This window comes from Denticeps clupeoides, chromosome 1 (assembly GCF_900700375.1).
Source record: "Denticeps clupeoides chromosome 1, fDenClu1.1, whole genome shotgun sequence".
Classification (NCBI taxonomy): domain Eukaryota; kingdom Metazoa; phylum Chordata; class Actinopteri; order Clupeiformes; family Denticipitidae; genus Denticeps; species Denticeps clupeoides.
In genome coordinates this window covers 26,406,683-26,431,877 of record NC_041707.1, presented here as the reverse complement: position 1 = coordinate 26,431,877, position 25,195 = coordinate 26,406,683, and the positions used below count along the sequence as shown (strand labels likewise).

Genomic DNA, 25,195 nt, shown 5'->3' with positions numbered 1-25,195 from the left:
GTGGGCGTGTGGCGTGGGGGGTCGTGGACGTCTTCTCTAGCATGCGGGGGCGCTGGTGCTGCGCTGCCGATCAGCTGGGGAACGTCCGAGCAGAGGGAAGGTGGGTCGGCGACTGGAGCTGGGAGGTCATCTTCCCTGTGAGGCAGTTCCGGCAGTGCAGTTGCTGGCTGGTGACATCCTGTCGCCCTCTTCCACCAGCTTACCCCCGCATCGCTGTCCTCCTCCTCGCTGTTGACGCACCTCTGGGACTGACGTGGGTCTCCACGGACCTCGCAACGATCATGGACGGGCACGATGGGCAGAGCCATCCCGGCACCGACTGCCCAATTGCCATCATCCTCGTCGTAGTCCGTGTCGACCTCGTACCCTCGGAAGTCACGTGGATCTTCATGGATGTCGCGACAATCCCGGACGCGCGCGCTGGGTGGAGCCATCCCGGCCCCGACTGCCCAACGAAAATCCACGTCATTGTCACTTTTGTCATCCGTGTCCTCCCACTGGTGACTCCGAGGGTCGTCCACCCTGCGGACATCCTGGACCCAGGGTGCGATCAACTCCCATGGGCAGTACTCTGGCCATTCGGGCTGGAGCCTGCCCACCTCCTCGCTGGAGGGACGCCGCCGTTGTCGCTTCTCACCCCCCTGAAAGTGACATGGGTCCCCACGGACCTTGCGACGATCGCAGACTGGCGCGATGGGGAGCCTTGCCAACAGAGCGCAGAGTTCTTGGCTCGACATGGCGAAGATCGTGGGGGTCGCATCCTCTGCGCTCGCTGCCCACGTCACTTCCTCGCTGCTGCCGACGCCAACGTCCTCGCTCCGCCCACTCACCCGCCGACGTTGTCGCTTCCGGGTTTCGCAGAGTTTCCCGGAGGTGACGTCATCACGCGGGGAGAAAACGCTCCACCAGAACGGGTGTCGCGTCTCTCCCCTGGCGTCCGCGTTCGCCGCGCCGGGCTGCGTCCTTCGCGGTGCATTTTCTCCTCTGCTTTCTACCTCTGCGCTTTTGGGTGGATCTCCGGCATACTGTCAAGTCTACGGACTTACGAGGGAAGGAAGCGCAGAGGTCTGACATGCTGGGAAGGGGATTTATTATAACAAACAATAAATACAAAGAAACAATGGCGCGGTGGCCAAAAACGGGAAATAAAATGGAACAACACAAACGAACGTAAACTTGCCCGCAGGCGTGTGGCGATTGCCAGAACTGAAAATACTAACACCTACAAGGTTACAATGTCAAGTTCACGAAAATGCCGGAGATCTCGACGTGGCGGAAGTCTCTGGCATTTATGGGGTGTCAGGATTGGAGTCAGGTGTGGAACCCAGCTGCAGGCAATCCTGACAAGGGCAAACTAACTTCAGCATTTTAAATCCGATCCTAGCGCTGCACGATCCTATCGTGCCATGCAACGTTTAGATTCAGGCTGCACACACAAATTTTATTCTGTTCTATTTTACACTCGTCGCTGCCCGTGCGAGTATCCCCGGTGCTGTTTTAACGTGTAAAATCTGCTACACCGGGTTCATCACAAACTCAACTCACTATATAGCACAATCAGCCACAGGGACGATTTTATACAAATTACAGCGCGGATTAGCATGTTTAATTAAAGATACAAAGGTTCTGCTAACTTTAAAAAGTGCAGATTACATTAATGTATAAAATAGAATAGAATAAACTTTGTGTGTGCAGCCTGAATCTAAACGTTGCATGGCGCGCTGGGATCGGGCAGCGCTGGTATATCGTATTTAAAATGCTGAAGTAGTTTGCCCTGTAATTTCTTCCCTGTATACTTACCTCCGTTTTCGTATTAAAAGACGGAGGTTGTAGGTAGGAATCGTGGTGGGAAGCTGGCCTGTTTCGGTCAGTGCGGGTGCTTGATGAATAAGCAGCTACTGTCGCTGCACTAGGTCTTCCACGATGAAACATAATATAAATCTCTATGCTGAATGTTGGTAGAATTATTAGCAGTGTTACTGCAAGCATTAGCCAGAGCGTTTATTATGTCGTCGCTGCTTAAGACTGCTGCCACTGGGTTTAGTGCAGAATCACTCGTGGTGAGGAGCAATTCACCTGTTTAGTGAACTAACATTCTCAAAATGCCGCCAACGGCTTGGTGACATCAGATTTCATTCCATATATTCAGACTTCATTCCATATATTCAGACTTTCATTCCATATATTCAGACTTCATTCCATATATTCGGGTTTCATTCCATATATATATATATATATATATATATATATATATATATATATATATATATATATATATATATATATATATATATATATATATATATATATATATATATATATATATATATATATATATATATATGAATGAGAATATGAGAGAGAGCATCCCTAGCCAGGACCGTCTCCTAAAGAGGATTCAGCTCGGGATCAGGGTGCCGCCAGTGCAGAGCTTACTCAGGAATGGCAGCAGGCAGGTGTGAGTGCATCTGCATGCACAGTGAGGCAAAGACTTTTGGAGGATGGCCTGGTGTCAAGAAGAAAGAGAGAAAAAAAACAAACAAACAATAGACTGATATTCTGCAAAAAAAAAAAGGAAAAAAAGAAAAGGTGAACGCTAAAAAGGTAATCAGTCCTGGAAGTGGGCTCACTCACAATTTTGCCTAAGAACACAGCCATGAATAAAGAATGGTATCAAATACTTTTCCGGCATGATGTAGCTATAAAGCCAAAGTGATAACTAAAAGTCTCATTGAACAAAACATTGGGTCCATAGGCAGGAAACTCCCCAGACCTTAATCCAATTGAGAACATGTGGTCAATTCTCAAGAGGCAGGTGGGCAAACAAAAACCCACAAATTCTGACAAACTCCAAACACTAATTAAAGGAATGGGTTGTCATCAGTCAGGATTTGGCCCAGAAATTGATTGACAGCATGCCAAGGCGAATTGCAGCGGTCTTGAAAAAAAGAGCCAACACAGCAAATATTGACTCTTTGCATAGTAATTGTCAGTAAAAAGCCATTGAAACTTAAAATGTAATTACACTTCAATACATCACAGAAACAACTGACAATTTTTTTTAAAATAATGAAGCAGCAAACTTTGTGATAACCAGTATTTGTGACAAATTCTAAAGATAACCATGAGATAACCATGATGTTTTTTATTGTTTTACATTTACATTTACGGCATTTATCAGATGCCCTTATCCAGAGCGACTTACAATCAGTATTTACAGGGACAGTCCCCCCCTGGAGCAACTCAGGGTTAAGTGTCAGGTTAAGTTACTCAGGGACACAATGGTAGTAAGCGGGATTTGAACCTGGGTCGTCTGGTTCATAGGCGAGTGTGTTACCCACTATGCTACCAGCACCCTTTAAAGTATATACAGTACTGGCCAAAAGTTTGGGCACACCTTCATTGATAGATTCTCACTGAAGGCATCAAAACTATGAATGAACCTATGTGGAATTATGTACTTAACAAAAAAAGTTGAAATAACTCAAATATGTTTAAAACATGTTTCATAATCTAGTTTCTTCAAAATAGCCACCCTTTTCTCTGATTACTGCTTTGCAGACTTTGCAGAGGTAGTCACCTGAAATGGTTTTCCAACCGTCTTGAAGGAGTTCCCAGAGGTATTTAGCACTTGTTGGCCCCTTTGCCTTCACGCTGCAGTCCAGCTCAACCCAAACCATCTCAATTGGGTTCAGGTCCAGTGACTGTGGAGGGCAGATCTCCACTTTTTGTTAAGTACATAATGTGTACATGTGTTCATTCATAGTTTTGATGCCTTCAGTGAGAATCAACCAATGGTCATTTGGTTGTCGCAAAATGGTCATGAAAATAAAGAATGAGAAGGTGTGTCCAAACTTTTGGCCTGTACTGTATACAGAAACAAAGCTATGTCCACTGTCAGGGAAGGATGCTGCTGGGCACCCAGCTGGCGCCGGTTAGGGTTTAAAACATTTTAAAACATTTATGCAGGAAACAGAAAGTCTTCTTGCATTAATGTGTTTTCTGTGCATGTCACAATCATTGCCAGTAGACTGAAAGTAAGTCATGTGCTGCCTGAGTTTTGTGTTTGTTTCTTTGCTGTTTGAGCCATTGAGTTTTTTTTGTTTTCTTTTTTAAATAAACATAATTTGTACTACAAAATGCCAAACTTTCTAGTCTTCTCACTTTATCGCAAAAAAGGGAAAAAGCAATGGAAAAGCAACGACTGACTCTTTAACATGGACTTGGCACATATATAAATATATTAACTCTTCTGAGCAGTTATTGATTAGGTGAGAGATCTCAGAATACTGGGATGAGAACATAAAAGAAACAAACCAAGATTAAAAATGATATTACATAATTAAAAAAATTATTAAATCCTGAAAGTTGTCCCCAAGAACTGTTTAGTAGTTACAATACTAACTGAAACTTTGCTCCTGTTGAAAGGAAGATTATTTCAGAAGGAATATTATAATCACAGCCTTCAGTCAATGTCACAAGTGACCATGGAGGAGCAAACATAGGGCCAGATATTCGGACAGACAGATGAGATTTGTTGCTGTCAGGTAAATTATTAGCACTGTGAAATTGTGGAAGAAAGATAAAGCAATTAGCAATTACTACCCCAGACTGGTGAAGACAGATTGAGTGATTTGAGGAACTATTAAGGTAAGCAGCCACCCATTGAGAGAATTTTCCTTGGCAAAAGAATCTTTACCTTGTGCCGAACTGACAAGTTCTGCCTCCCACTCAATCTTGCATTCTCTCTCTGTCTCTATTTCTCCCTTCTCTGCCTTCTATCTCTGTTTCTCTCCCTGGTGTGGAGGACAGTGTCATCAGTATTCTGGTCTGAATGCTGCTCTGTCAAGTGGAGATACTGCTGGACTCATATCCAGGCAGCATCAATGTAATGAGCAGCATAGAGATCAGCTCAGTTGAATCGCTGCTGTTTGAACTGGAAAATGTTGCTGAGGACACTCAGACGCATTGCATTATGGTGCTTTCATTGTATGGAACATTTCATTTATATGTTACACAGAAAAACAAGGTTGACGAGAAGGCAATCATCAGGCTACGTTCCTTATGTTTTTTTCTCCGATTCTTTGAGCAGTGTCCATATTAGTTTAGACTATGAGTGTGCATTTACATTATGCAATGGATAAAGGGTTGATGGAAGTTGTAGATGAAGGAGAGGGTATGCAGTCACATACAGATGTGTGCACACATTCAAACACCGTCTCAAAATGTGCGTGATCTCCAATACAAGTTGCAGATTATTGTGTTGACCCTCTTCCTGGCAGGATCACTCTTATTGTCGGGTGGTTTCTGATTATATATTATTATGAGTCAGATCTGCATAGTGCCTCTCTTCACCTCACTGACCTTGACTCAGGGCTTGTGATTACACAACTATGATAAACTTTTGTCTTTTCTCACTGCTTAAAAAAGTGAATAATATATTCTAAAAATGTTAACATTCTTTTCATAATCTTCATAAAAATGATAGGAAAGAATGATAGGAAAAAAGGAAAAGAAGGCACCTTAGTTTTGATGTACTATTCCTGTCTTTTAGTGATGCACTGGTGTATTGCCACCCAGGTTCTTAAATGTGGCAGACCTGTTCCATTAAGACAATATTCATTCATGTCTTAAACAATAAACGCTTTTTAAACCTGCCACTTGAATGTTGTTATTTGCCCATGATGCCCAGCTGTCACGATTTCATTTTTTTCTTGTTTTGAGTTCCTGATTGTGTGGAACTGTTATGTGTATCCTTGCTTTGATTCATCCTTGTTTGGTCATTTATCTGTTATCTTTCTTTCATGTCTGTTTAAGACCCTTATGCCACAGTTATTATTTATTAAATTCCCCTGTATGTGAGTCGCGTGTTTGCATTTGTTCCTTCCCACCACACATTCATGGCTCCAGCCTCAGAGCATGTTAACTAAAGAGGCCAAAATTGTTCCTGTACCTCATTTTGAAGTTCATGGTGTAAAAGGGAACAATTTGGTCATTGTATTTTTCAGTTTTTATCTGGTGATAATTGCAGTTAGGTTAATTGACATGGTTTTGGCTCTGGGTTACTGCTTTCAAATGTCCATCCTTTGGTTTGATAGAATGATCAGATTGAGTTTTTTTTTTTTTATCTCTGTGCAAAAAATGCACTGTGGAGGCCACAAAGTTAAAGCCTTTCACCTAGAATAGTTCATTACTGTGATCAATAGGAGGCTTGGTGGAACAGGCAGGAAGAAGTAAGGAACAAAGATTAGTCATCAGCCTGTGTCACGACTACGGACTTACGAGGGAAGGAAGCGCAGAGGTTTGACATGCTGGGAAGGGGGTTTTATTATAACAAACAAAGAAATACAAATAAAGACTGGCGCGGTGGCCGAAAACGATTTAAACTTAAATAAAGAACATAAACAAACCCGTAGGCGTGTGGCGATTGCCAGAACTCAAAACACATAACAACCAACAAGGTCAAGTTCGTGCATAGAGTTCACGAAAATGCCAGCGCCCCGAACGGGCGGAAACTTCCGGCATTTATGGGGCGTCAGGATTGGGTTCCGGTGTGGAGCCCAGCTGCAGGCAATCCTGACAGAGGCCCCCCCTCCAAGGGCTACGTCCTCGGAGCCCCAACAGTACCATCAGTGGGGGGGCTGCGGGGCGGGAACGGCGGCAACCACAGGGCTCCTGCCCCTGCTGTATCCTCCCCTTGGAGGACCCGGTCCCTCGGGCTGGCTCCCCGGCGTGGTCCGGCGTGGGCCGGCCCCGGTCCCTCGGCCTGGCTCCCCTGGCGTGGTAGGCGTGGCGGCCCCGGTCCCTCGGCCTGGCTCCCGGCGTGGTCAGGCGTGGCGGCCCCGGTCCCGATCGGGCCTGGCTCCCCGGCGTGGTCAGGCGTGGCGGCCCCGGACCCTCGGCCTGGCTCCCCGGCGTGGTCCCGCATGGGTCAGGCGTGGCGGCCCCGGTCCCTCGGCCTGGCTCCCCGGCGTGGTCAGGCGTGGCGGCCCCGGTCCCTCGGCCTGGCTCCCCGGCGTGGTCAGGCGTGGCGGCCCCGGTCCCTCGGCCTGGCTCCCCGGCGTGGTCAGGCGTGGCGGCCCCGGTCCCTCGGCCTGGCTCCCCGGCGTGTCCCGCTTGGCGGCCCCGGACCCTCGGCCTGGCTCCCCGGCGTGGTCCCGCTTGGCGGCCCCGGACCCTCGGCCTGGCTCCCCGGCGTGGTCCCGCTTGGCGGCCCCGGACCCTCGGCCTGGCTCCCCGGCGTGGTCCCGCTTGGCGGCCCCGGACCCTCGTACCTGCACACAATAATCAGGGCCGATCCATCTGGGTACGTGTGGGCCCTGTCTCCACACGTCTCCTCTGACACGTCTTGTGTCCCCCCCTGCACCGCGCAGGGAGATTGTCCCAGAACCTCCGGCGACTGTTCCAGGCACCCCAGGCTGGTGCCTTCTGGGACTATGCAGCCCCTCTCGCTGCCCGGCCCTGGTGCCAAGGGGGAGGCATTGCCAGACCATCCGGCTAGCCCCTTCTGCGTCCGTTGGGACAAGCAGGCCCTCTTCCTGCCTGTCCCAGCTGGGTCCTCATGCCTACCCGGGGGCTCTATGGCGCTCCACCCCTTTGGAGGCAGACGCAGGCCCATGCCTGGCCCGCCCTCCTCACTGGCTACCGGAGGACCCAGCTCAATCGCTTCCCCACCTACCCTCCCCTCAGGAGGAGTCCCCAACCCGAACTGCACCCCCCCAAAAAATTCTTTGGGGGAGCACCCCCCCCGGCTGGACTTAGGGGTACCTTGGGGCTTGTCCACCTCGCCTTGGACCAGCACATTCGGGTCAGGAACCTCCTCCCTGGGGTTCGGCTCCGTGGCTGGGTCGCCATCTGGTGGACACAAAGAGGGGAAGTGGGGGCGACATACGGACACATATGCCACGCACACACACACAGACAGAGACAGACAGAAGAGAGGGTCGTCTGGCTCCCTCTCTGGGCTCTCCGGGACCTCCTCAGGGGGCACAGCCAGGATCTCGGGAGGTGCGATCTTTTCGTCGCCCGCCAGTGCTTGGTCTTCTTGCCCCGGATCCTGACTGGCGCTGGACGTGGTGGAGGGGCAGAGTTCGATCCATGGCTCAGGCTCTGGCCGATCAAACTCCGCCCTCAGTCTCTGCTGGAAGTCCCGAAAACTCCTGTCGGTCTCTCCCTGCTGCCAGAGGGCTGTGCTCCAGCCCCATGCTGACCCAAGCAGACACGCGAGGATGGTGATGGTCTCATCAGTGTCTGCTGCCCCACTGAAGGGTCCTGGGACCATTTGGCTGTCCCACACGGGGCTGGGCACGTCGCTGGAGATGGTGGTGGGCGTGTGGCGTGGGGGGTGGTGGACATCTTCTCCAGCATGCGGGGGCGCTGGTGATGCGCTGCCGTTCAGCTGGGGAACGTCCGAGCAGAGGGAAGGCGGGTCGGCGACTGGAGCTGGGAGGGCATCTTCCCTGTGAGGCAGTTCCGGCAGTGCAGTTGCTGGCTGGCGACCTCCTGTTGCCCTGTTCCACCAGCTTACCCCCACATCGCTGTCCTCCTCCTCACTGTTGTCGCACCTCTGGGACTGACGTGGGTTTCCACGGACCTCGCAACGATCATGGACGGGCACGATGGGCGGAGCCATCCCGGCACCGACTGCCCAATCGGCGTCATCCTCGTGTTGGTCCGTGTCGACCTCATACCCTCGGAAGTCACGTGGATCTTCACGGATGTCGCGACAATCTCGGACGCGCGCGCTGGGTGGAGCCATCCCGGCCCCGACTGCCCAACGAAAATCCACGTCATTGTCGCTTTCGTCATCCGTGTCCTCCCACCTGTGACTCCGAGGGTCGTCCACCCTGCGGACATCCTGGACCCAGGGTGCGATCAACTCCCAGGGACAGAACTCTGGCCATTCGGGCTGGAGGCTGCCCACCTCCTCGCTGGACGAACGCCGCCGTTGACGCTTCTCACCCCCCTGGAAGTGACGTGGGTCCCCACGGACCTCGCGACGATTGCAGACTGGTGCGATGGGCGGAGCCCAACTCTCGTCTCCCGTGCTCTCGTCGTCGTCCGTGTCGTCCCAGTCCACGGGGAGTCTTGCCAGCAGAGCGCAGAGTTCTTGGCTCGACATGGCGAAGATCGTGGGGGTCGCATCTTCTGCGCTCGCTGCCCACGTCACTTCCTCGCTGCTGCCGACGCCAACGTCCTCGCTCCGCCCACTCACCCGCCGACGTTGTCGCTTCCGGGTTTCGCGGAGTTTCCCGGGGGTGACGTCATCACGCGGCGCCGCGTACCACGGCTTCTCGGGGAGAAAACGCTCGACCAGAACGGGCGGCGCGTCTCTCGTCTGGCGTCCGCGTTCGCCGCGCCGGGCTGCGTCCTTCGCGGCGTTTCTTCTCCTCTGCTTTCTACCTCTGCGCTTTTGGGGGGGTCGCTGGCATTCTGTCACGACTACGGACTTACGAGGGAAGGAAGCGCAGAGGTTTGACATGCTGGGAAGGGGGTTTTATTATAACAAACAAAGAAATACAAATAAAGACTGGCGCGGTGGCCGAAAACGATTTAAACTTAAATAAAGAACATAAACAAACCCGTAGGCGTGTGGCGATTGCCAGAACTCAAAACACATAACACCAAACAAGGTCAAGTTCGTGCATAGAGTTCACGAAAATGCCAGCGACCCCGAACGGGCGGAAACTTCCGGCATTTATGGGGCGTCAGGATTGGGTTCCGGTGTGGAGCCCAGCTGCAGGCAATCCTGACAGCCTGCCCCCTTCTTACTGCATGGCGCTTAATTATTAAATAGTTTTCTATTCATTTTGTATTTTTATATACAACATTTAAATCAACTGAATTTGAAATAAGTATTTTCTTCAGCTACTCCCAGTAGGGATCGCTACAACTGATTTGTGAGTTTGTGAATATAAATACATAGAGTAAGATAAATATTGAAATTCTCCCCAGAAATTAGTAACAATCCATATTCTTCAAATAGTCAGAAATAGTCCTCAAATCTGTGGACCTTGGACCTCCAAACATCTCTAGTTTGATTTGTTTGCATGTGGGAATTGGATGGGTCGTTACCAATATTTGGTGAGAAGTTCATGTCAGTTGCACCTTTAGACATATATTTAATTAGACAATTGGTAACATGTTCAACTTATTTTACCCATCTGCTTTACTTATTTACTTATGCTTTGTGTGTTCTCTGAAGCTCTAACATGTAATTGAGTCCCTAACCTACCATTTGCCCACATGCTCCACTCCAGTATTGTTAGCATTCGCTAGCATTAGCACTTGCTTATCCATGAAGCTGTGTTAGTTTTGCTCAGTGGACCCTTACAATCTATCTAGTGAGATCTCCCTGTGGTCATCGCAGCTGGTCTCTGAATTGAGCTCCTTGTGTGTTGGGTAGGTGCACACAAGGTGTAAGCCTCATTTCCGCCATGGCTTATTCTCACCTGCGTGCCAATCTCTGTGCGTGCTGAAGTGTGAATTGAGAGGAAATGTTTTGGCGACAGCTGACCTTGTGACCAGACAGGTTAATCACACAGACAGCTTCATCAAGGACATCAAACTGTCGAACCACTGACTGGATAATGTTATTAAAATTTTAATGTTTTAATTGTTTTGTACTTTTGCATCTTGGTATCGCTCTTGTGTACAGTGCTGAATTTATTTGGTTGAAAAATGAAATGATCTCTGCTAATGTGTTAAGAGCACATCTGTAATTGTAGTAGACAGGTATGATTACAGTAGTGCACATGAGTCAGTGTGGGGTCAGTCAGACTGTAAAAATGGAAATAGCAGCATGAACTGGAGTAATATATGAGGGCCTTGTTCCTCGTGAAACGCACTGCTGTTGCTCAAAGCATCAGAGGCCGCTAAGTGCTCAGCTATTCCGTTAATTGGTGATCGGCCTCCTCAGGGCCTCCGTGTGATCGCCGGTGTTAATCAAAGGTCTTGCCGTGCCGCATCCCTAATGAGGCAGCCCTCCCCTGTGCTTGTGTGCATCTCATGTTACTAGAGCTCTTATTCCAGCCCTCTCCACTCTATGCCTTTTTGTTTAGTCAAATGTTTCTCTTGTTATTTTTTTTCAAGGTCCTGCGAAATGCATGACGTGTTCAGCAAATGAAATGAAGACACGATTGGGGGATGTTTCTTTGTCTCACACCCTCTCTCTGTGTCTCTCTTTCTCTTTTTTTTCTTTTGCTTACATTTGTTCTCCTTTATCTGTCATTCCCTAGTGGAAGACGGGTTGGCTGGTCTCCAATACCTTGCACCTGTCACACAAGTGGCTCCCTGCACTGTCAAGGTTATGAAATATTGCCACCTTGGAGCTGAGCTGGCAGGGAGAGAGAGAGAGTGAATCAGAGAGATGAGATGGAAGTTTAGATGGCGGTCGTGACCCCCTACATCCTTAGGCACATGCTATTCAAAGCTCTCTAATTTGTGTCATTAATTAAAAAGTGGAAGTCTAGTTTCCATTTCCTACCTAATACAACACTTTGTTCATCCATGAATCTGTATTAGGTGCTAATGATATCACTCTGGTACCTCGCAGACATTGTTTAAAATTGGGATTTGTGAATTATTGAAAACACACATCCATTTTGTCGAGGTTCAGGTTTATTTCAGGTTCTCACCCTTAAGATTATTGGTTGCCCTATCAAACAGAGATAGGAATGACTCCCTCAAATGACTTATAGAGTCACAGGTTTCTGCCTCTCTGGTTTGCATTGATTGACATGTTGACAGCAAAAGGCCAGCCTAAGCAGCAAAGGAAACACCCTAATGCTTTTTGGGGTCAGAGTGAAAATGTGCAGCCTGCCGATAAAATTGAAGAGTTTAGCCGCCCTCAACCACCTGGATAAGGTCTTCACCCAGATTACGGACTCATAAGGAATATGTTTAGAGGCACCTCAGTCAAGTAGATGGATTGAAGATTATGTGGTTTGCCCCAGGGGAAACTAAATTATCCTTTGTGAATAGGGGGATGTGTTCAAATGCTATCAGGTGTAGCCATATGTGTGATGCACACATGCCGTGATCACTCTCATTTGTTTTATCACTGGCGCTAACACCCTTGTCATTAAAAATAACCTGTTTTCTACAGTTTTTTTCTTCCCCTCAGTTTGAACTCATAACTTGAAATGTTGAGGAATAAATTTTTCCCTTGATAATCCGCAAGTGATAATTTACCAATTTAGATATAATTTGGCATTTTTCTTTGTTGCCAGTCTGCAATTACTGTTTTACCCTCAAGAAAATGTTTTCCCCCATAACCAAAAACAGCCTTTTCAAAATTCTTGCCTTTTCGCTGTCTCTTTAATTTATTTTTCTCTCTGAATATCTGAAGCGGTCCTTAAGTGCACAAATGACAGCCATTTCTAAATCTTTTTTTATGGTCAGAATGCTTCACAAGAATAGATTTTTTTCCAAGTTCTTCCCCTCTTGACTTTTCCCTACCTACTTTTCTCAAAAGCTCTAAACTTAGATTCACTGGTGCATGGCTAATAGCAGAACTCGGCGGGTATAAGTCAAATTATCAGGTACCATCAGAGTGACCTTGGCGCTCAGGCTGCTGATTTGATTTTGACAAGCGACGACAGCAAGGGGGGCTTGTAGCCACAGGAGTGATGGGGGGAATGACTGTGTCTGAGGATGCATTGCTACACGGAGCCTCCTGGTGTGCTAATGCATTTCTCTATAGCCCATTACCCTCCTCATAACCAATGCTGATTGCTCCACCACAGAGCCTACTGTGAAGGGAGGGTGGCCACAGCTGTGGCCATTTCTGTAGTAGTTTGGATTGTTAGCTTCGTTTAAGGCCAGCATGCATTTGGTCTTTTACAACATGTTTTATGGCACTGCTAATGTGATGACTGACCAGCATTAAGAAAGATGTTCCCTCAGTGTGAGAACATTGCAGTGTTATCTTACAAGTTAGGGTGACACTTTTGTGTCCTAAGGGGCACACATCAAAGTTTCTTTATCCAAACAAGTTCATAAAAAATTACAGTTTGATCTAGAGCATTTTTGCAACTTCACTCAGTTCAAATTAAACACTTAGCCACAGGGGAAGGAATTCATGTAGATTGCAAGTTAATGTGTTAACTTGGTCTATGGTCTATGTACACTGCACAATTCTGCCAACTTGGGAAACAAAAAAGAGCCCAACCTAATTTGGACTAATCACATCATATCTCCAATACCTCATTATACTACAATGTTTTTCCTTTGTGTCCATTGTGTCCACTCCAATGTTTTTCCTTTGTGTTAATAAATGCTTAATAAATACTTATGTTTTTGCATTGTAATATCTGATTAGCCATTGACAACTGTGCAAGAATATATGTATTAAGACCTGCAGTACTGTCCAAAAGCATGTTACAATCCTTCTTCAAAATGGCATGTTTGTTCTTTGTTTTCAGAGTCATTCAGGAACTCTTTTAAGTGTAGCTCAGCATGCTATGAGTTATTTCAGGTTTTCTTTGGTGTCAGAAAGATGTCAGCTGTGATGTGCTATGAGGTGCGTTATGTTCAACTGATGTTGTTGAAATGCCTTGAAACAAGTCAGTTACGCCCATATAAGTCTCCGTCAAAGACAGCATTCACACTTGTTAGAATGCAATTCATCTTTCCCCTATTCTCTACAGGCAGAGACAAGAGCACATTCTATATAAATTAGGATTCAGCACTTTGCCTACGTGTATAAGAAGAACAACCACCAACTGTGCTATTGTTTTATTTATTTATTTATTTACTTACTTACTTACTTACTTAACACATACCAATTATTCAGTAACAGTTGACCTGGCTAGTGAAACTGGTTGTCATGTTGCACAATTAATATATTATTTTCTCTCCCCTTCTCTTTTTTCTCTTCCTCCTCTTTTCCTTCATGGCTAAAATAGAAGTGGAACAAAAAGGTAATAAGTTTTTCCTAATGTAAACTGAATGTCATATGCAGTAGTGTTACTCCATCTTAAATCATTTTAATTCTCCTCTTAGCTGCTGAATATATTTAGTCATTTTTTAGGAAATTTCAGGATAAAGACATGTGAGAGTTATTTATGCATTTATTCATTTAATTATTATTACTGTTAGATTAAATCTAATTAGATTAGTTATTTTCAGTACCTAATATTAAAAATAAAGGTAAACTATCAATATGCCAACCAATGAGAGCATTTCGAATTGTTATCTTATTTGGAATGATGGTAACCTCCAGGCTTCAATATTTGTGATTAGGATGCTGAATAAAGGATGACACACAAACCCATATATTATGGGAGATGTACATCCTTTGACTAGGCCATTACTGTTGTGGCTATCTTAATACTTTGGTTTATTCTCTGATATGCTGAATACTAGCAACTGGCTGGAGAAAATGCCTGTTTTGTTTGATGGCAATGGAGCCAAACCTAACTGACTAAATTATCTCAGCAGCAAAAAGGGGGTAATTAAAGCAATGGGCATTCGTTTTGCCAGCTAAGATGTTGGTGTGTGTGGTGCTCTCTCTCCCAGGAAAGCTATTCCCCACGTGTCCCTCTGCTCTCCCTATCTCCATCATTCCATCATTCTTCACTAATAACCTTCACCATGCTCTCTGTTAGTAGTGGTTTGCGTGCTCATGGATCCCTCGCTTTACCTGTCTCATCTTAAAAACTTCCTCCCAGTACAGCATGCAGCCCATGGCTCTCTCGACTACACAAAAAAGCGCCTTTTGTGCGCCAAGAGAGCTGTTAGCCAGCTGAGTGTACTGTGCTGCCACAGGGCTCAAGGTGTATGCCAGGTGCAGCAAAAAAGCTGTACATTTTCCATGGTTTCTTTTTTTTTTCTTCATGTGGCCTCAGAAAACCCCTTAAGCGAACCTGGTCACACATTGTTTTCCTTATAAAATCACAGAGTATCTCTTTTTATAATATCAGGCCATTAATCTGGTACACTGAGGGTAGGAATAGGGAGGGAAACGCTCCTCTCACCATTCTCATTTGCTTTCACTTTCAGCCTGAGGAGCAAGGGTGCAGTCCGAATGTAAAGGCAGAGGGGGCTGTTTCAGTAAAGAACCTGTTTAATTAGCCCTTTGTAATGCTTACCTAAGCATTCCATTACCACACTGTGACGCAAGCTCAGAAACTCACACATTGAAGCTACTTGCTCCATTTCCAGGAGGAAAGGTTTATGAATGTTAATCAGTGTTTATGCTGGGTATGGTGGCATACAGTTTCAGGTCTGTGCATTAAAAGCTTTAGAGGAAGCGAGTCAGTTTGTGTGTGTGTGTATGTGTGTGTGTGTGTGTGTGTTTTAACTGCAGTCCAGCAAATTCTAAATGCAGACCACTGCCTCTTGCAGCCTCTTGTATGAAGGTTATCTCAGTGACAAAGGGATGAAACTCTCATCATCATGCTTCTCTTCTACTGCAAATGTTGTTGCTTATCCACAAACAATACATCATTTACTGTGGTGCACACAACACACCACACTGTGGAACGTTGTCCCAAGGTTATGGTGGCAGTGGTAGAAGCAGACCCATAATGAGAAGTTTGCCTGTTCAAAGGTGCCACTGGGCAAGGTACTATCCACACAGTTCCTCAGGTTGAATGCAGAGGACATATTTTGTTGTGTTCACTATGTGCTGTGCTGCAGTGTATTCACTTTCAAATTCCTTCATCATAATTTGATGATCTACACTTTTGCACATTTTTAATTTGAACACAATGTTAGAAAAGTACTTTTTTGGTTGGACATCTTAATAGAAACAGTGGGAGGTCTGATGTAATGGGGCCAAATGGCTGTCTGAAATGGAGGTACTCTGTCAAACCAAAAGCCTCGTGCTTGACCCTTATGAGATTTAAGTAGAAACCAGTTTTGTTATTATTGGCTTTGAATGCTGGAGTGCAGTAAATCACACTGACACAAATGGCACTGAACCCATATGATAGAGGACTATGTTCAGATAATAAATATAAAGTAATTATTGTCTTCCAAGACCTCCTTTGCCATGCATGCCAATATTTTTGCTTTGCCTAGTAATCAAACATCTAAATGCAACCTTTTATTAAAGTCAAATGAAGACATTTTCCTTAACCACTCATCTGTAGGAGGCCATGTCTGTTTCAAAATTAGCAAGATGGGGTGGAAATTTGATTGTGGATGTAAATTACTGATTATATACATTGTTTTGACCTGTTGCAGTTTATATGGAAATTGCACAGTGTGGGTTTGTATGTCAGTGTAAAATATGTAGTGTCAGTGGAAATGTACTTCTACACGTCTGAGAATTGAGATTATATACAATTAAATGTTTTTAAATCTGCTACCAGTTGGCCAAATATTTTGTTTCATATTAGTCCATGCAAACTAATGGAATTTTGTATTTGGAGGTTCATGACATTCTCATATTCCAGTTCTCAAAAGTAGTTTTGTTCGTAAATTAGGGCTGGGGGTAAGCGATTATTTTTAAAACAATTATTCGGGTGATTATTTTACAGAATAGTTGACTATTCTAATGACTAATTAGATGATTTACCGTACTGTTATTTTTATGTTGCATGATAAAAAAATATACAAAATCAATTGCCCCTAAAGATTAAATAGATCACTAGGTAATAGCAGAAATCAAAAACAAACACCGTTATCTCACATCAATGAAGTGTGGAGAGCTCAAGTACACGTCATGAGTAACAATGGGGTGCCTTCGCTTCAGATGCTCCCACATGGAAGTACCGTTACGTTTCTGGCTGTGTTTAAAATATTCCCACACCTTTGAGGTACGACGGCGAGTTGTTTCCTGATGACATGTATTGCTTGGGAGTGCAGAATGCTGAACCTGAGAAGTGGACAGAGTTTCGTTATCCATGCTGCTTTGTTTTGGTCGCCCACGTGCGTCTGGTGAGTGGGCGTGATGTGTCGACTACTGCATTTGACGTTGACGATTTTTTTGGAACCAAGTCGTCGACATCATCGATGCGTAGCTGCAGGCCTAGCGCAAATAGGCAATTTTTTTTTTTATTGTTTAAATACAATTAGTCCAAAGTTATGGATCAAAATTGTATATAATATAATATATACTTTAAGTCTTAAATTAATAAGATGATTAATATTATTTTATATTTCCTATTGTCCTTTCAGTTTTCCTCTGCCCTGGTTTGCTTCGGGGAGTCTACCAAAGCGAGCATCTGTTTGAGTCAGACCACCAATCAGGAGCCTGGTGCAAAGACCCTCTTCAGGCTTCTGACAAGATCTATTACATGCCGTGGACACCTTATCGCACAGACACGCTAACTGAGTACTCGTCTAAAGAAGATTTCATTGCTGGACGGCCCACCACCACCTACAAACTCCCACATCGTGTCGATGGGACTGGGTTTGTAGTTTATGATGGTGCCCTCTTCTTCAATAAGGAGCGGACACGAAACATTGTAAAATTTGACCTGCGGACTCGCATCAAGAGCGGTGAGGCCATCATTGCCAGTGCAAACTATCACGACACCTCACCATACCGCTGGGGTGGTAAGTCTGACATTGACCTGGCAGTGGATGAGAATGGCCTGTGGGTGATTTACGCCACAGAACAGAACAATGGGCGGATCGTCATCAGCCAACTGAACCCCTACACGCTGCGTGTCGAGGGCACCTGGGACACGGCCTATGACAAGCGGTCTGCCTCCAATGCCTTCATGATTTGTGGCATCCTCTATGTGGTTAAGTCTGTGTATGAGGATGATGACAGTGAAGCCACAGGCAACAAGATTGACTACATTTACAACACTGAGCTGAGCAAGGATGGCTATCTAGACATCCCCTTTCCCAACTCCTACCAGTACATTGCTGCTGTGGATTATAACCCCCGTGACAACCTCCTCTATGTCTGGAACAACTATCACGTGGTGAAGTACTCACTGGATTTTGGCACTTTTGACAACAGAGTAGGTAAGATCAATTCTCTTTGGTCTTATCATTATAGCATATGACTATTCCAAAACTCATCAGAGCTTTTCACACACACACACACACACACACACACACACACACACACACACACACACACACACACACACACACAAACACATACATGTCTCACACATATTCCAGTAACTTTAATGATTCAAATACAAAAAGTTTTTGACATAAATTCTTTGGCTTGTGGCTTTGTTTAATCAACAATCATCAACAGTCCATCTAATCTCGTATCACTGGTATCATTGTTTTACATGGCCTGTTTTAACTGAAGTACAGTTTTACATTCTATGGCAATGGCCACAGAAAATTAAGATATCAGTGTGCATAAGAGGTTGCAGTACATGAAACAAAAGCATGTGAACTGCACTTCTCAAAGCAGACGTGGAGTTTCTAAAAGGTATCGTATTTTTATGATTGCTATCTGATTAGTAGCCTGTGTTATTGGACTGGGCATCAATAAAATAGTGTGTTTGTCTTTTTCTGTTATTTTTAAACTGAGACTCGTGGCTGTATCCCAATTCTCAAGGAAGTTATGTCAATCTACCACATATCGATGCCCGCAAATTGCATAAAATATTCATAAAACTAGATCAAGTAAACAAGAGTGTACATGCAAGACATTTTTTTGTTTCACATATGAGAGAGAGAGAGAGAGAGAGGGAATGTGTGTATGTGTGGATCACTGCATTTAAGTGTGGGCGGGCTTTTATTTAACTTCTCGAGGAGGTTATGATAACTTGAAAAAACTTAGCAGTACAGCGGAGTATCATGCCTGAGCCTCAATTTCACGAGTTGAATTTGAGCAAGCTGAATAATATTATTTAAAATTTTGTTGCTTATCGACATTGGAAATTATATGATGGAATTATTTACAGCCAAATTGAAGAGGCAAAATATTCAGAAAACATTGCTTTCTTTTGGTCTTAAAACAGTGTTTGGAATTCAAAGGCTGAAAAAAAACTGATGGAAATTGGATAGGGTTGGAAACTGACCTATTTAAATTGGATTATTAGTAATACCTGAACTGTTTATTAATATTTTTTTGTACTATTTTGTACTCAGATGGGTATAGCAGGGGGTACTTTTTCTTTTCTTATAAAAAAAAAGACGTTTTCAGTAGACGTGAGACTTTCACACACACCACCGCAATGTAAACGTGCGGTCAGCTGTGGCAAAGAGGCTGTCAGTGCCTAATCCAGACCACTTGCGTGATTGCATACGCAACGTTTAAGCTTTGCTTACTAGAACACCGATGTTCTCAGAGAATAACGGAATTTGAATAAGTTTGGAGACAATACCGAAACAATTTTTTTGTGATGACCACTGATGACCACTTATAGTCAATAACTCATATCAGAAACAGAAAATTAGCAAACTGGCAGTCACGCCAGCAAACAGGTCATACAAATATATCAGCTGATTCAGAATGTGATGTCATTATCATGGTTCCAGTTCATTATGCAAGTGGGCACATGTTTATATATTTGCTATGTTTTTTATGTTGAGGTCAAACGTGAAGCACTTTTATTTTACAAAAGGAAGAATAGTTCTTTGAAAATAGTTCTTTGCATAAAATGTGCATATTATTTTGCATTTTGTTGAATTATTTGTCATAATGCAGGTTATTACCTCCCCCAAATCCATAATCACATAGTTTTTTATGTGAATAAGTAATTTTATAATGGAAAAAGGAAGAATAAAAAAGGGAATTTAGGAAAAATAAAATAGATTTCATAGGTCCCTAAAATAGCCTAGTGTGTAACACACTCACCCAGATGAATGGTTGAAAATGGTGAAGGTTACCGAGCAACTAAAACATGCTGACTGACCATTAGGGATGTGCAAATTGCAATTCAAACTCACAACTTTTAGATAGAACTGTTTATTTAGTTCTTTAGATAGAACTTTATTTATGCAAACTGTGCAAAGTATCATGTTTTTCCTTTTCAAAATGTTTAAAAAACTAAAAAGAAATACAAACAATGAATTGGCTAACCAAAACTAAGATAAAATCTCTTATAGTAAATATACTTGCAAATCTACATTGTGTGGGGCTTCACTGAAAGAAGAGCACATGCCTGATGCGTGACAAAGGGAACTCTCAAACTCATTTTTGTGGCAAAGTTAAGCATGTGTGCAAAGCACTTGATTTAAAGCGCCAGTCAGGCACTATCCATATATCACACAATATATATTATGGCCCCTTTTGCATTTTTTCCCACACTGCTATGAGTCTACCTCATCCCATTCCATACACTGGTGCACTTTCTATTGCTCTGAGGCTGCCAGAGTGGTAGATTATAATTATAATACTCACACATTCATATCGATTTTTTGTCGATGCAGGTTTGTTAACCCTGAACCATACAAATACAAATAAATAATACATTTTTTATATATTTTTTTTCCCTTTTATGGGGTTGGGTGAGATTTCTGGGTGGCTCCCAAGGGTGCACAACTATTCACTGTTTGTAATTGCTTCTCTCTGTTTTCTAAGTGAGGGAGAAATGCTTTTAGGACTGCACCCTTTAAAAGAATGTGTATTAAACTGTGTTTTACATGCATCTGGCATCTGCACTACAAGAAATTATGCGAAAGTTTGATGCCAACTGTGTTTTCACCAATCGACGCCCATATACAACTTCAATGTAATAGAATGTCTCTGGGGAATTACACCTCATATGCAACCAAATATAATGGGCTGACCTCCATAAACCTGTCAAGGAGGCTGCTGACAGGAACAATAGATACAGTGGATATAGAAAATTTAGCCACCCTGGACAGATTTTTGTGTTAATAAATTAAACAAATTCTTTTCAAATCCAGGTTCACTGAAGGAAAATTATTTGTCACTGGCCAGGGGGATTGTGGTTGATAGTTGAATGGATGGATAAAAGCGATAGATCAGCCGTGACTAGTGTGCTAGTGTGCTAGCCTAAAATTAATTCTGAACATTCTAACCTCCCACCAGTCATGTACACTTTGTACGTCTGTTCATTATTGACCCCATATTTTTTGTCTGTGCTTTTTCAGTTCATAACCAGGGTGCTCCTACAACTTTTGGTTTGCATTTTGTAAAGTACTTTTTTTTTTGCATTGGTTATATTGTAATGTTATATGCCTCAGAAATGGGGTATTGAAGCTAAAGTCTCAGTTTGCAGAACCAGAATGTATAAGTGACTATTGTATGGCTATTTAATGTAATTTCCTGGAAATTCACTGTTTGTCTGTGGGGAAATTTGTATGTGTTTTATTTCATTTACTCTCTGTGATCTGACGTTATCAATCACAACGAATAATGAAAACAACCTCTCTATTTTACACACTACTGGTGAGATTTATAAATCTTCCTCTATCTCATGTCAATACACCTGCCTGAAGTACCTGATGACTCTACTTGACAGTTTCATACATCAGTATGTCGTGTTTCCAAATATTCAGAATAATACCGCCCTTAACCACTTAGTCCTGTTACTCTGGCTTGCGGCTGCCGGAGAACACCCTCATGCAGGGAGGAGTCTCCCCCAGGGCAGGGTACCAGCCCACCACAGGACACACACACACACACACACACACACACACACACACACACTTTAGAGTGTGCATGCCTTTGGACAGTGGTAAGAAATTGGAGAACCCAGAGGAGCAACAAGGTCCGAGACGCAAATCAAACGGGGTTGCAACTACACGCCACCATGCAGCCTTAATAATATTGTTGAGTCATTTCAGTTAAGGTTGACTGAAATTGGTACTGATGCACTCTATTACTTATAAGCCAATGTAACCTTTAGTCTGTCCTAGTAGGTCCAAATTGGTAATGGTCCGGAGATTAGGAAATTAAGGTTGACCTTATCATCCATCTGCTCTCTATTTGGACCTGTTTGGACCCCCTGGGAATGGCCTTTGACTTTTATTGTTAGCTGAGTCAATGGCATGTTTCCTAAATTGTGTTACCATGAAGTTAAATGTTGGTTTGCTTTACTAATATTCTGGCCTCAAGCTAATACAGCTTTTGGTGGTAGAAAGTGCCAATGCAAATTTGTATATAAGATACTTTTAATGAAGTATTATGGAATTAAACATTTCATGTTATAAATATAAGAATATAAGAACCAAAGATCTACACAAATAGCATGCACAAATAGGAAGTGCAGATTTAGAACAGAGGAAATACAACATCATACAACACTGCTATTTTTACAACTATGTACATAAAGTTGAAGTTTTAATGGTGTTTTTTTGCCATCCTCACGAAGGGCTTGAGATGTTCCCACTGGTGGGTAACTGGTGGGAGATTTTCACTACCAGAGAACTTTACAGTCTACTGTGGAGCAGTTTCAGTACCATACCAAACCCACACTGACCCTCCATGGATTAGATTCTCAGTCCCAGAATTTGCTGAACCACTAGAAGCAGATAAACTGTAATATTTTTATGTAGAAGTAGATGTGATTCATTGCTTCTTAAAGTGTAAAATAAGCAGTCACACTTATTTATGTAAACAACTTTTACAAGACGCTACTTCAGTTCCTGAAAATGTGCATTTTCTGAATATCACAATGCTATCTGTAAGTGGCATAGGTTCTTTTGCAGAGAAATATCTATATATAAATAACTCATGAATCCTTGATTTATTCGTTGTTTTGGTTGGAAACAGTCTTAATCGGGTGAAAGCATATATTCGAAAATTAATGACGGTGCAAAAAAAATTCATTCCATTTTTTAAAAGTGCAGTGCCATGAACGTAAGTAGAGATACTACAAATCTCATCTCTGGCCTATTGTGGAGACAATTCTAGATTTTCAGTCCACACTGAGTGCCACGGCCAGTCACCCTCTGTCATCTGTGGATCTCAGTTCAAACACAAACTCATTGGTGCTTGTCTCCTTTGCCCTGTCTGGCATCCCTGTAAATTTGCCACACATTGCCATCTGTGCTTGTGGCAGGGGAGCGAGACTCAGTCAGCGACCTCTACAATGAATACAAGAAGTGAATACGAGAATTGGCCAGGCACCCTGCTCTCTCAACATGAATGAAGGTCTACTTAATTAAACAATAGAAAGGGAAAGTTAGGCAAGAAGCAAACTTTAGCTGATTGAGGGAGATTCCAGAGAATTTGAGTGTTTGCTGCCTAGTTTCAAATACACAAATTGTATCCATGCGATGGAAAAGTATTTATTTTTTTGCTGGATAGATAGGTAGATACTTTTCCTCCCAGAGGGAAATTCACAATAGGATGCGAGGATAGACAGACTGACAATGTTCAAATATTATGTATTATATACAGTATGTTACCTACCTCGGTTCAGATGCTTTAAAATAGCTGTGTATGTGTTTATGTCACAGCATCCCACAGCCTTTAACAAATGTGTTTATCATGTTTTCTTCTGGATGTGGCTAATCGGTGAACTCTTGCCCTCTCATGGACTACATTTTCCCAAATCCTCTCAAGGGTGTGTAGCTTTGGATTTATGTGGTCAGTTGCGAGAAGTAATTACATTTTAGATGATTTCTTAGCCTGTGACTAAAAGTCACTGTAAAGATACCCTTTCTCACTCTTGAGCAAGGGGTTTAAATAAATAAAATAAATACTATATAAGTACTGGGCTTGGATTAGATGGCCTGTTTAATCTTGCTCTGATCCAGGCTTAGTATAAAAAAAGATACATCAGCATCCCAGAGCCTTTTTCTCAACCGCTGAGATGTGGGATGTACAAGACACTGTACAAACATTCATGTGCTTTCTTAGCTAATCTGTTATAAAGACCCAGCCTGTTATGCATTATTTTACAAAAATATATATTTTTAAGTTGTCAATGTTTTTTTTAATCTTAATTGATGCAGGGAATGCTATTTCTCTACATCTAAGCAGGAAAGTGAAGATGGCGGTACACTAGGTCGTGGCGGTCTAACCATAGAGCGCTTTTTATAAAATATTTGTGATTGGTGTTGTGTTATGATCATAAGAACCACAAACAAACTCCTCTACAATAGTCTACAGCTTATCAACCTTGGAAATCACCATTAACCAAGCCTGATGAAGACACGCTGGGCTCCAAGCGAGCAGACCACGGCAACACCAAGACCCCGCAACCGCCCGGAAGGTTGCCGAAAGCGGTGCATGAGGAGGTGGAGCACGACAAACCCATGCTAGGCTAAAAGCTAACCTCAGCCAACCCACTGTTCCGTTGCTGCTCCTCTTCAATGTGTGCTCTTTGGACAATAAAATTGACTACCTCAGACTGCTTCTAACCTCCCGGGAAGAGATAAGACATTGCTGCGTTCTTATCTTCAACAAAACTTGGCTGCACAATGGCATAGTGGACTCTGCTATCCAGTTGGACACGCTGACTTGCCTCCGCGCCGACAGAGATTCCTGCTCGTCTGGTAAGACGTGCGGCTTGGCCTGTGTGTCTACACTAATAACAGCTGGTGCTGGAATGCTGCGATCGTCTCTGTGCACTGTTTGGAGCTCGTAGAGGTTTTAGAAATCAGATGTATACCGTTCTACATCCCAAGAGAGTTCACTGCTGTGATCATCATTGGAGTATACATCCTGTTTAGCGCTTGCAATAATGCAAAATCTAGTGGTGCACTCACTGAACTATACAACATCATCAGCAACCTGCAGACAGTCTACCCGGATGACATTTTCATCGTTGCAGGAGATTTCAACAATGCATTTACATTTACATTTACGGCATTTTGCAGACACCCTTATCCAGAGCGACTTACAACATGCTTAAGTTACCATTGATGAAGAGATCAATTCCGGTTCCCTAGGACCCCAACTATGAAAACATCTATTTTATTCACTCTGTTGTAGATTCTGTACACAAGTTCGACAACAAGAAAAATTTAATCTAAATATTCTTTAAAGAGGAAGGTCTTGAGCTGTCGTTTGAAGGTGCTCAGTGACTGAGCTGTTCTGACCTCGAGGGGAAGTGCATTCCACCACCTAGGGGTCAAGACAGAGTAGAGTCTAGATGAATGTTTTCCTTTTACCTTCAGAGATGGAGGGACCAGGCGAGCAGAACTGGAGGCTCGGAGTATACGAGGTGCAGTGCGAGGTGTAATAAGGGCTGCTACTCCATGTTTGGCTTTGTAGGCCAGCATCAGTATTCAGGGGACCAGGCGAGCAGTACTGGAGGCTCGGAGTATTCGAGGTGCAGTGCGAGGTGTAATAAGGGCTGCTACTCCATGTTTGGCTTTGTAAGCCAGCATCAGTATTTTGAAA

General features: G+C 43.9%; 1 protein-coding gene across 17 annotated transcripts in view; it reads left to right on the top strand.

Moving 5' to 3' along the window:
* LOC114784646 (adhesion G protein-coupled receptor L3) overlaps positions 1 to 25,195 on the top strand; it is a 233,205-nt gene that overhangs the window by 107,928 nt on the left and 100,082 nt on the right. For 13 of the 17 annotated variants that reach the window (XM_028970254.1, XM_028970205.1, XM_028970246.1 and 10 more), the window contains 2 exons: positions 13,908 to 13,922; positions 17,128 to 17,928. In XM_028970254.1, coding sequence (XP_028826087.1) covers positions 13,908 to 13,922; positions 17,128 to 17,928 — 816 coding nt within the window. The remainder of the gene's footprint in view (positions 1 to 13,907; positions 13,923 to 17,127; positions 17,929 to 25,195) is intronic. The other 4 variants (XM_028970307.1, XM_028970298.1, XM_028970311.1 and 1 more) reach the window with 1 other exon arrangement.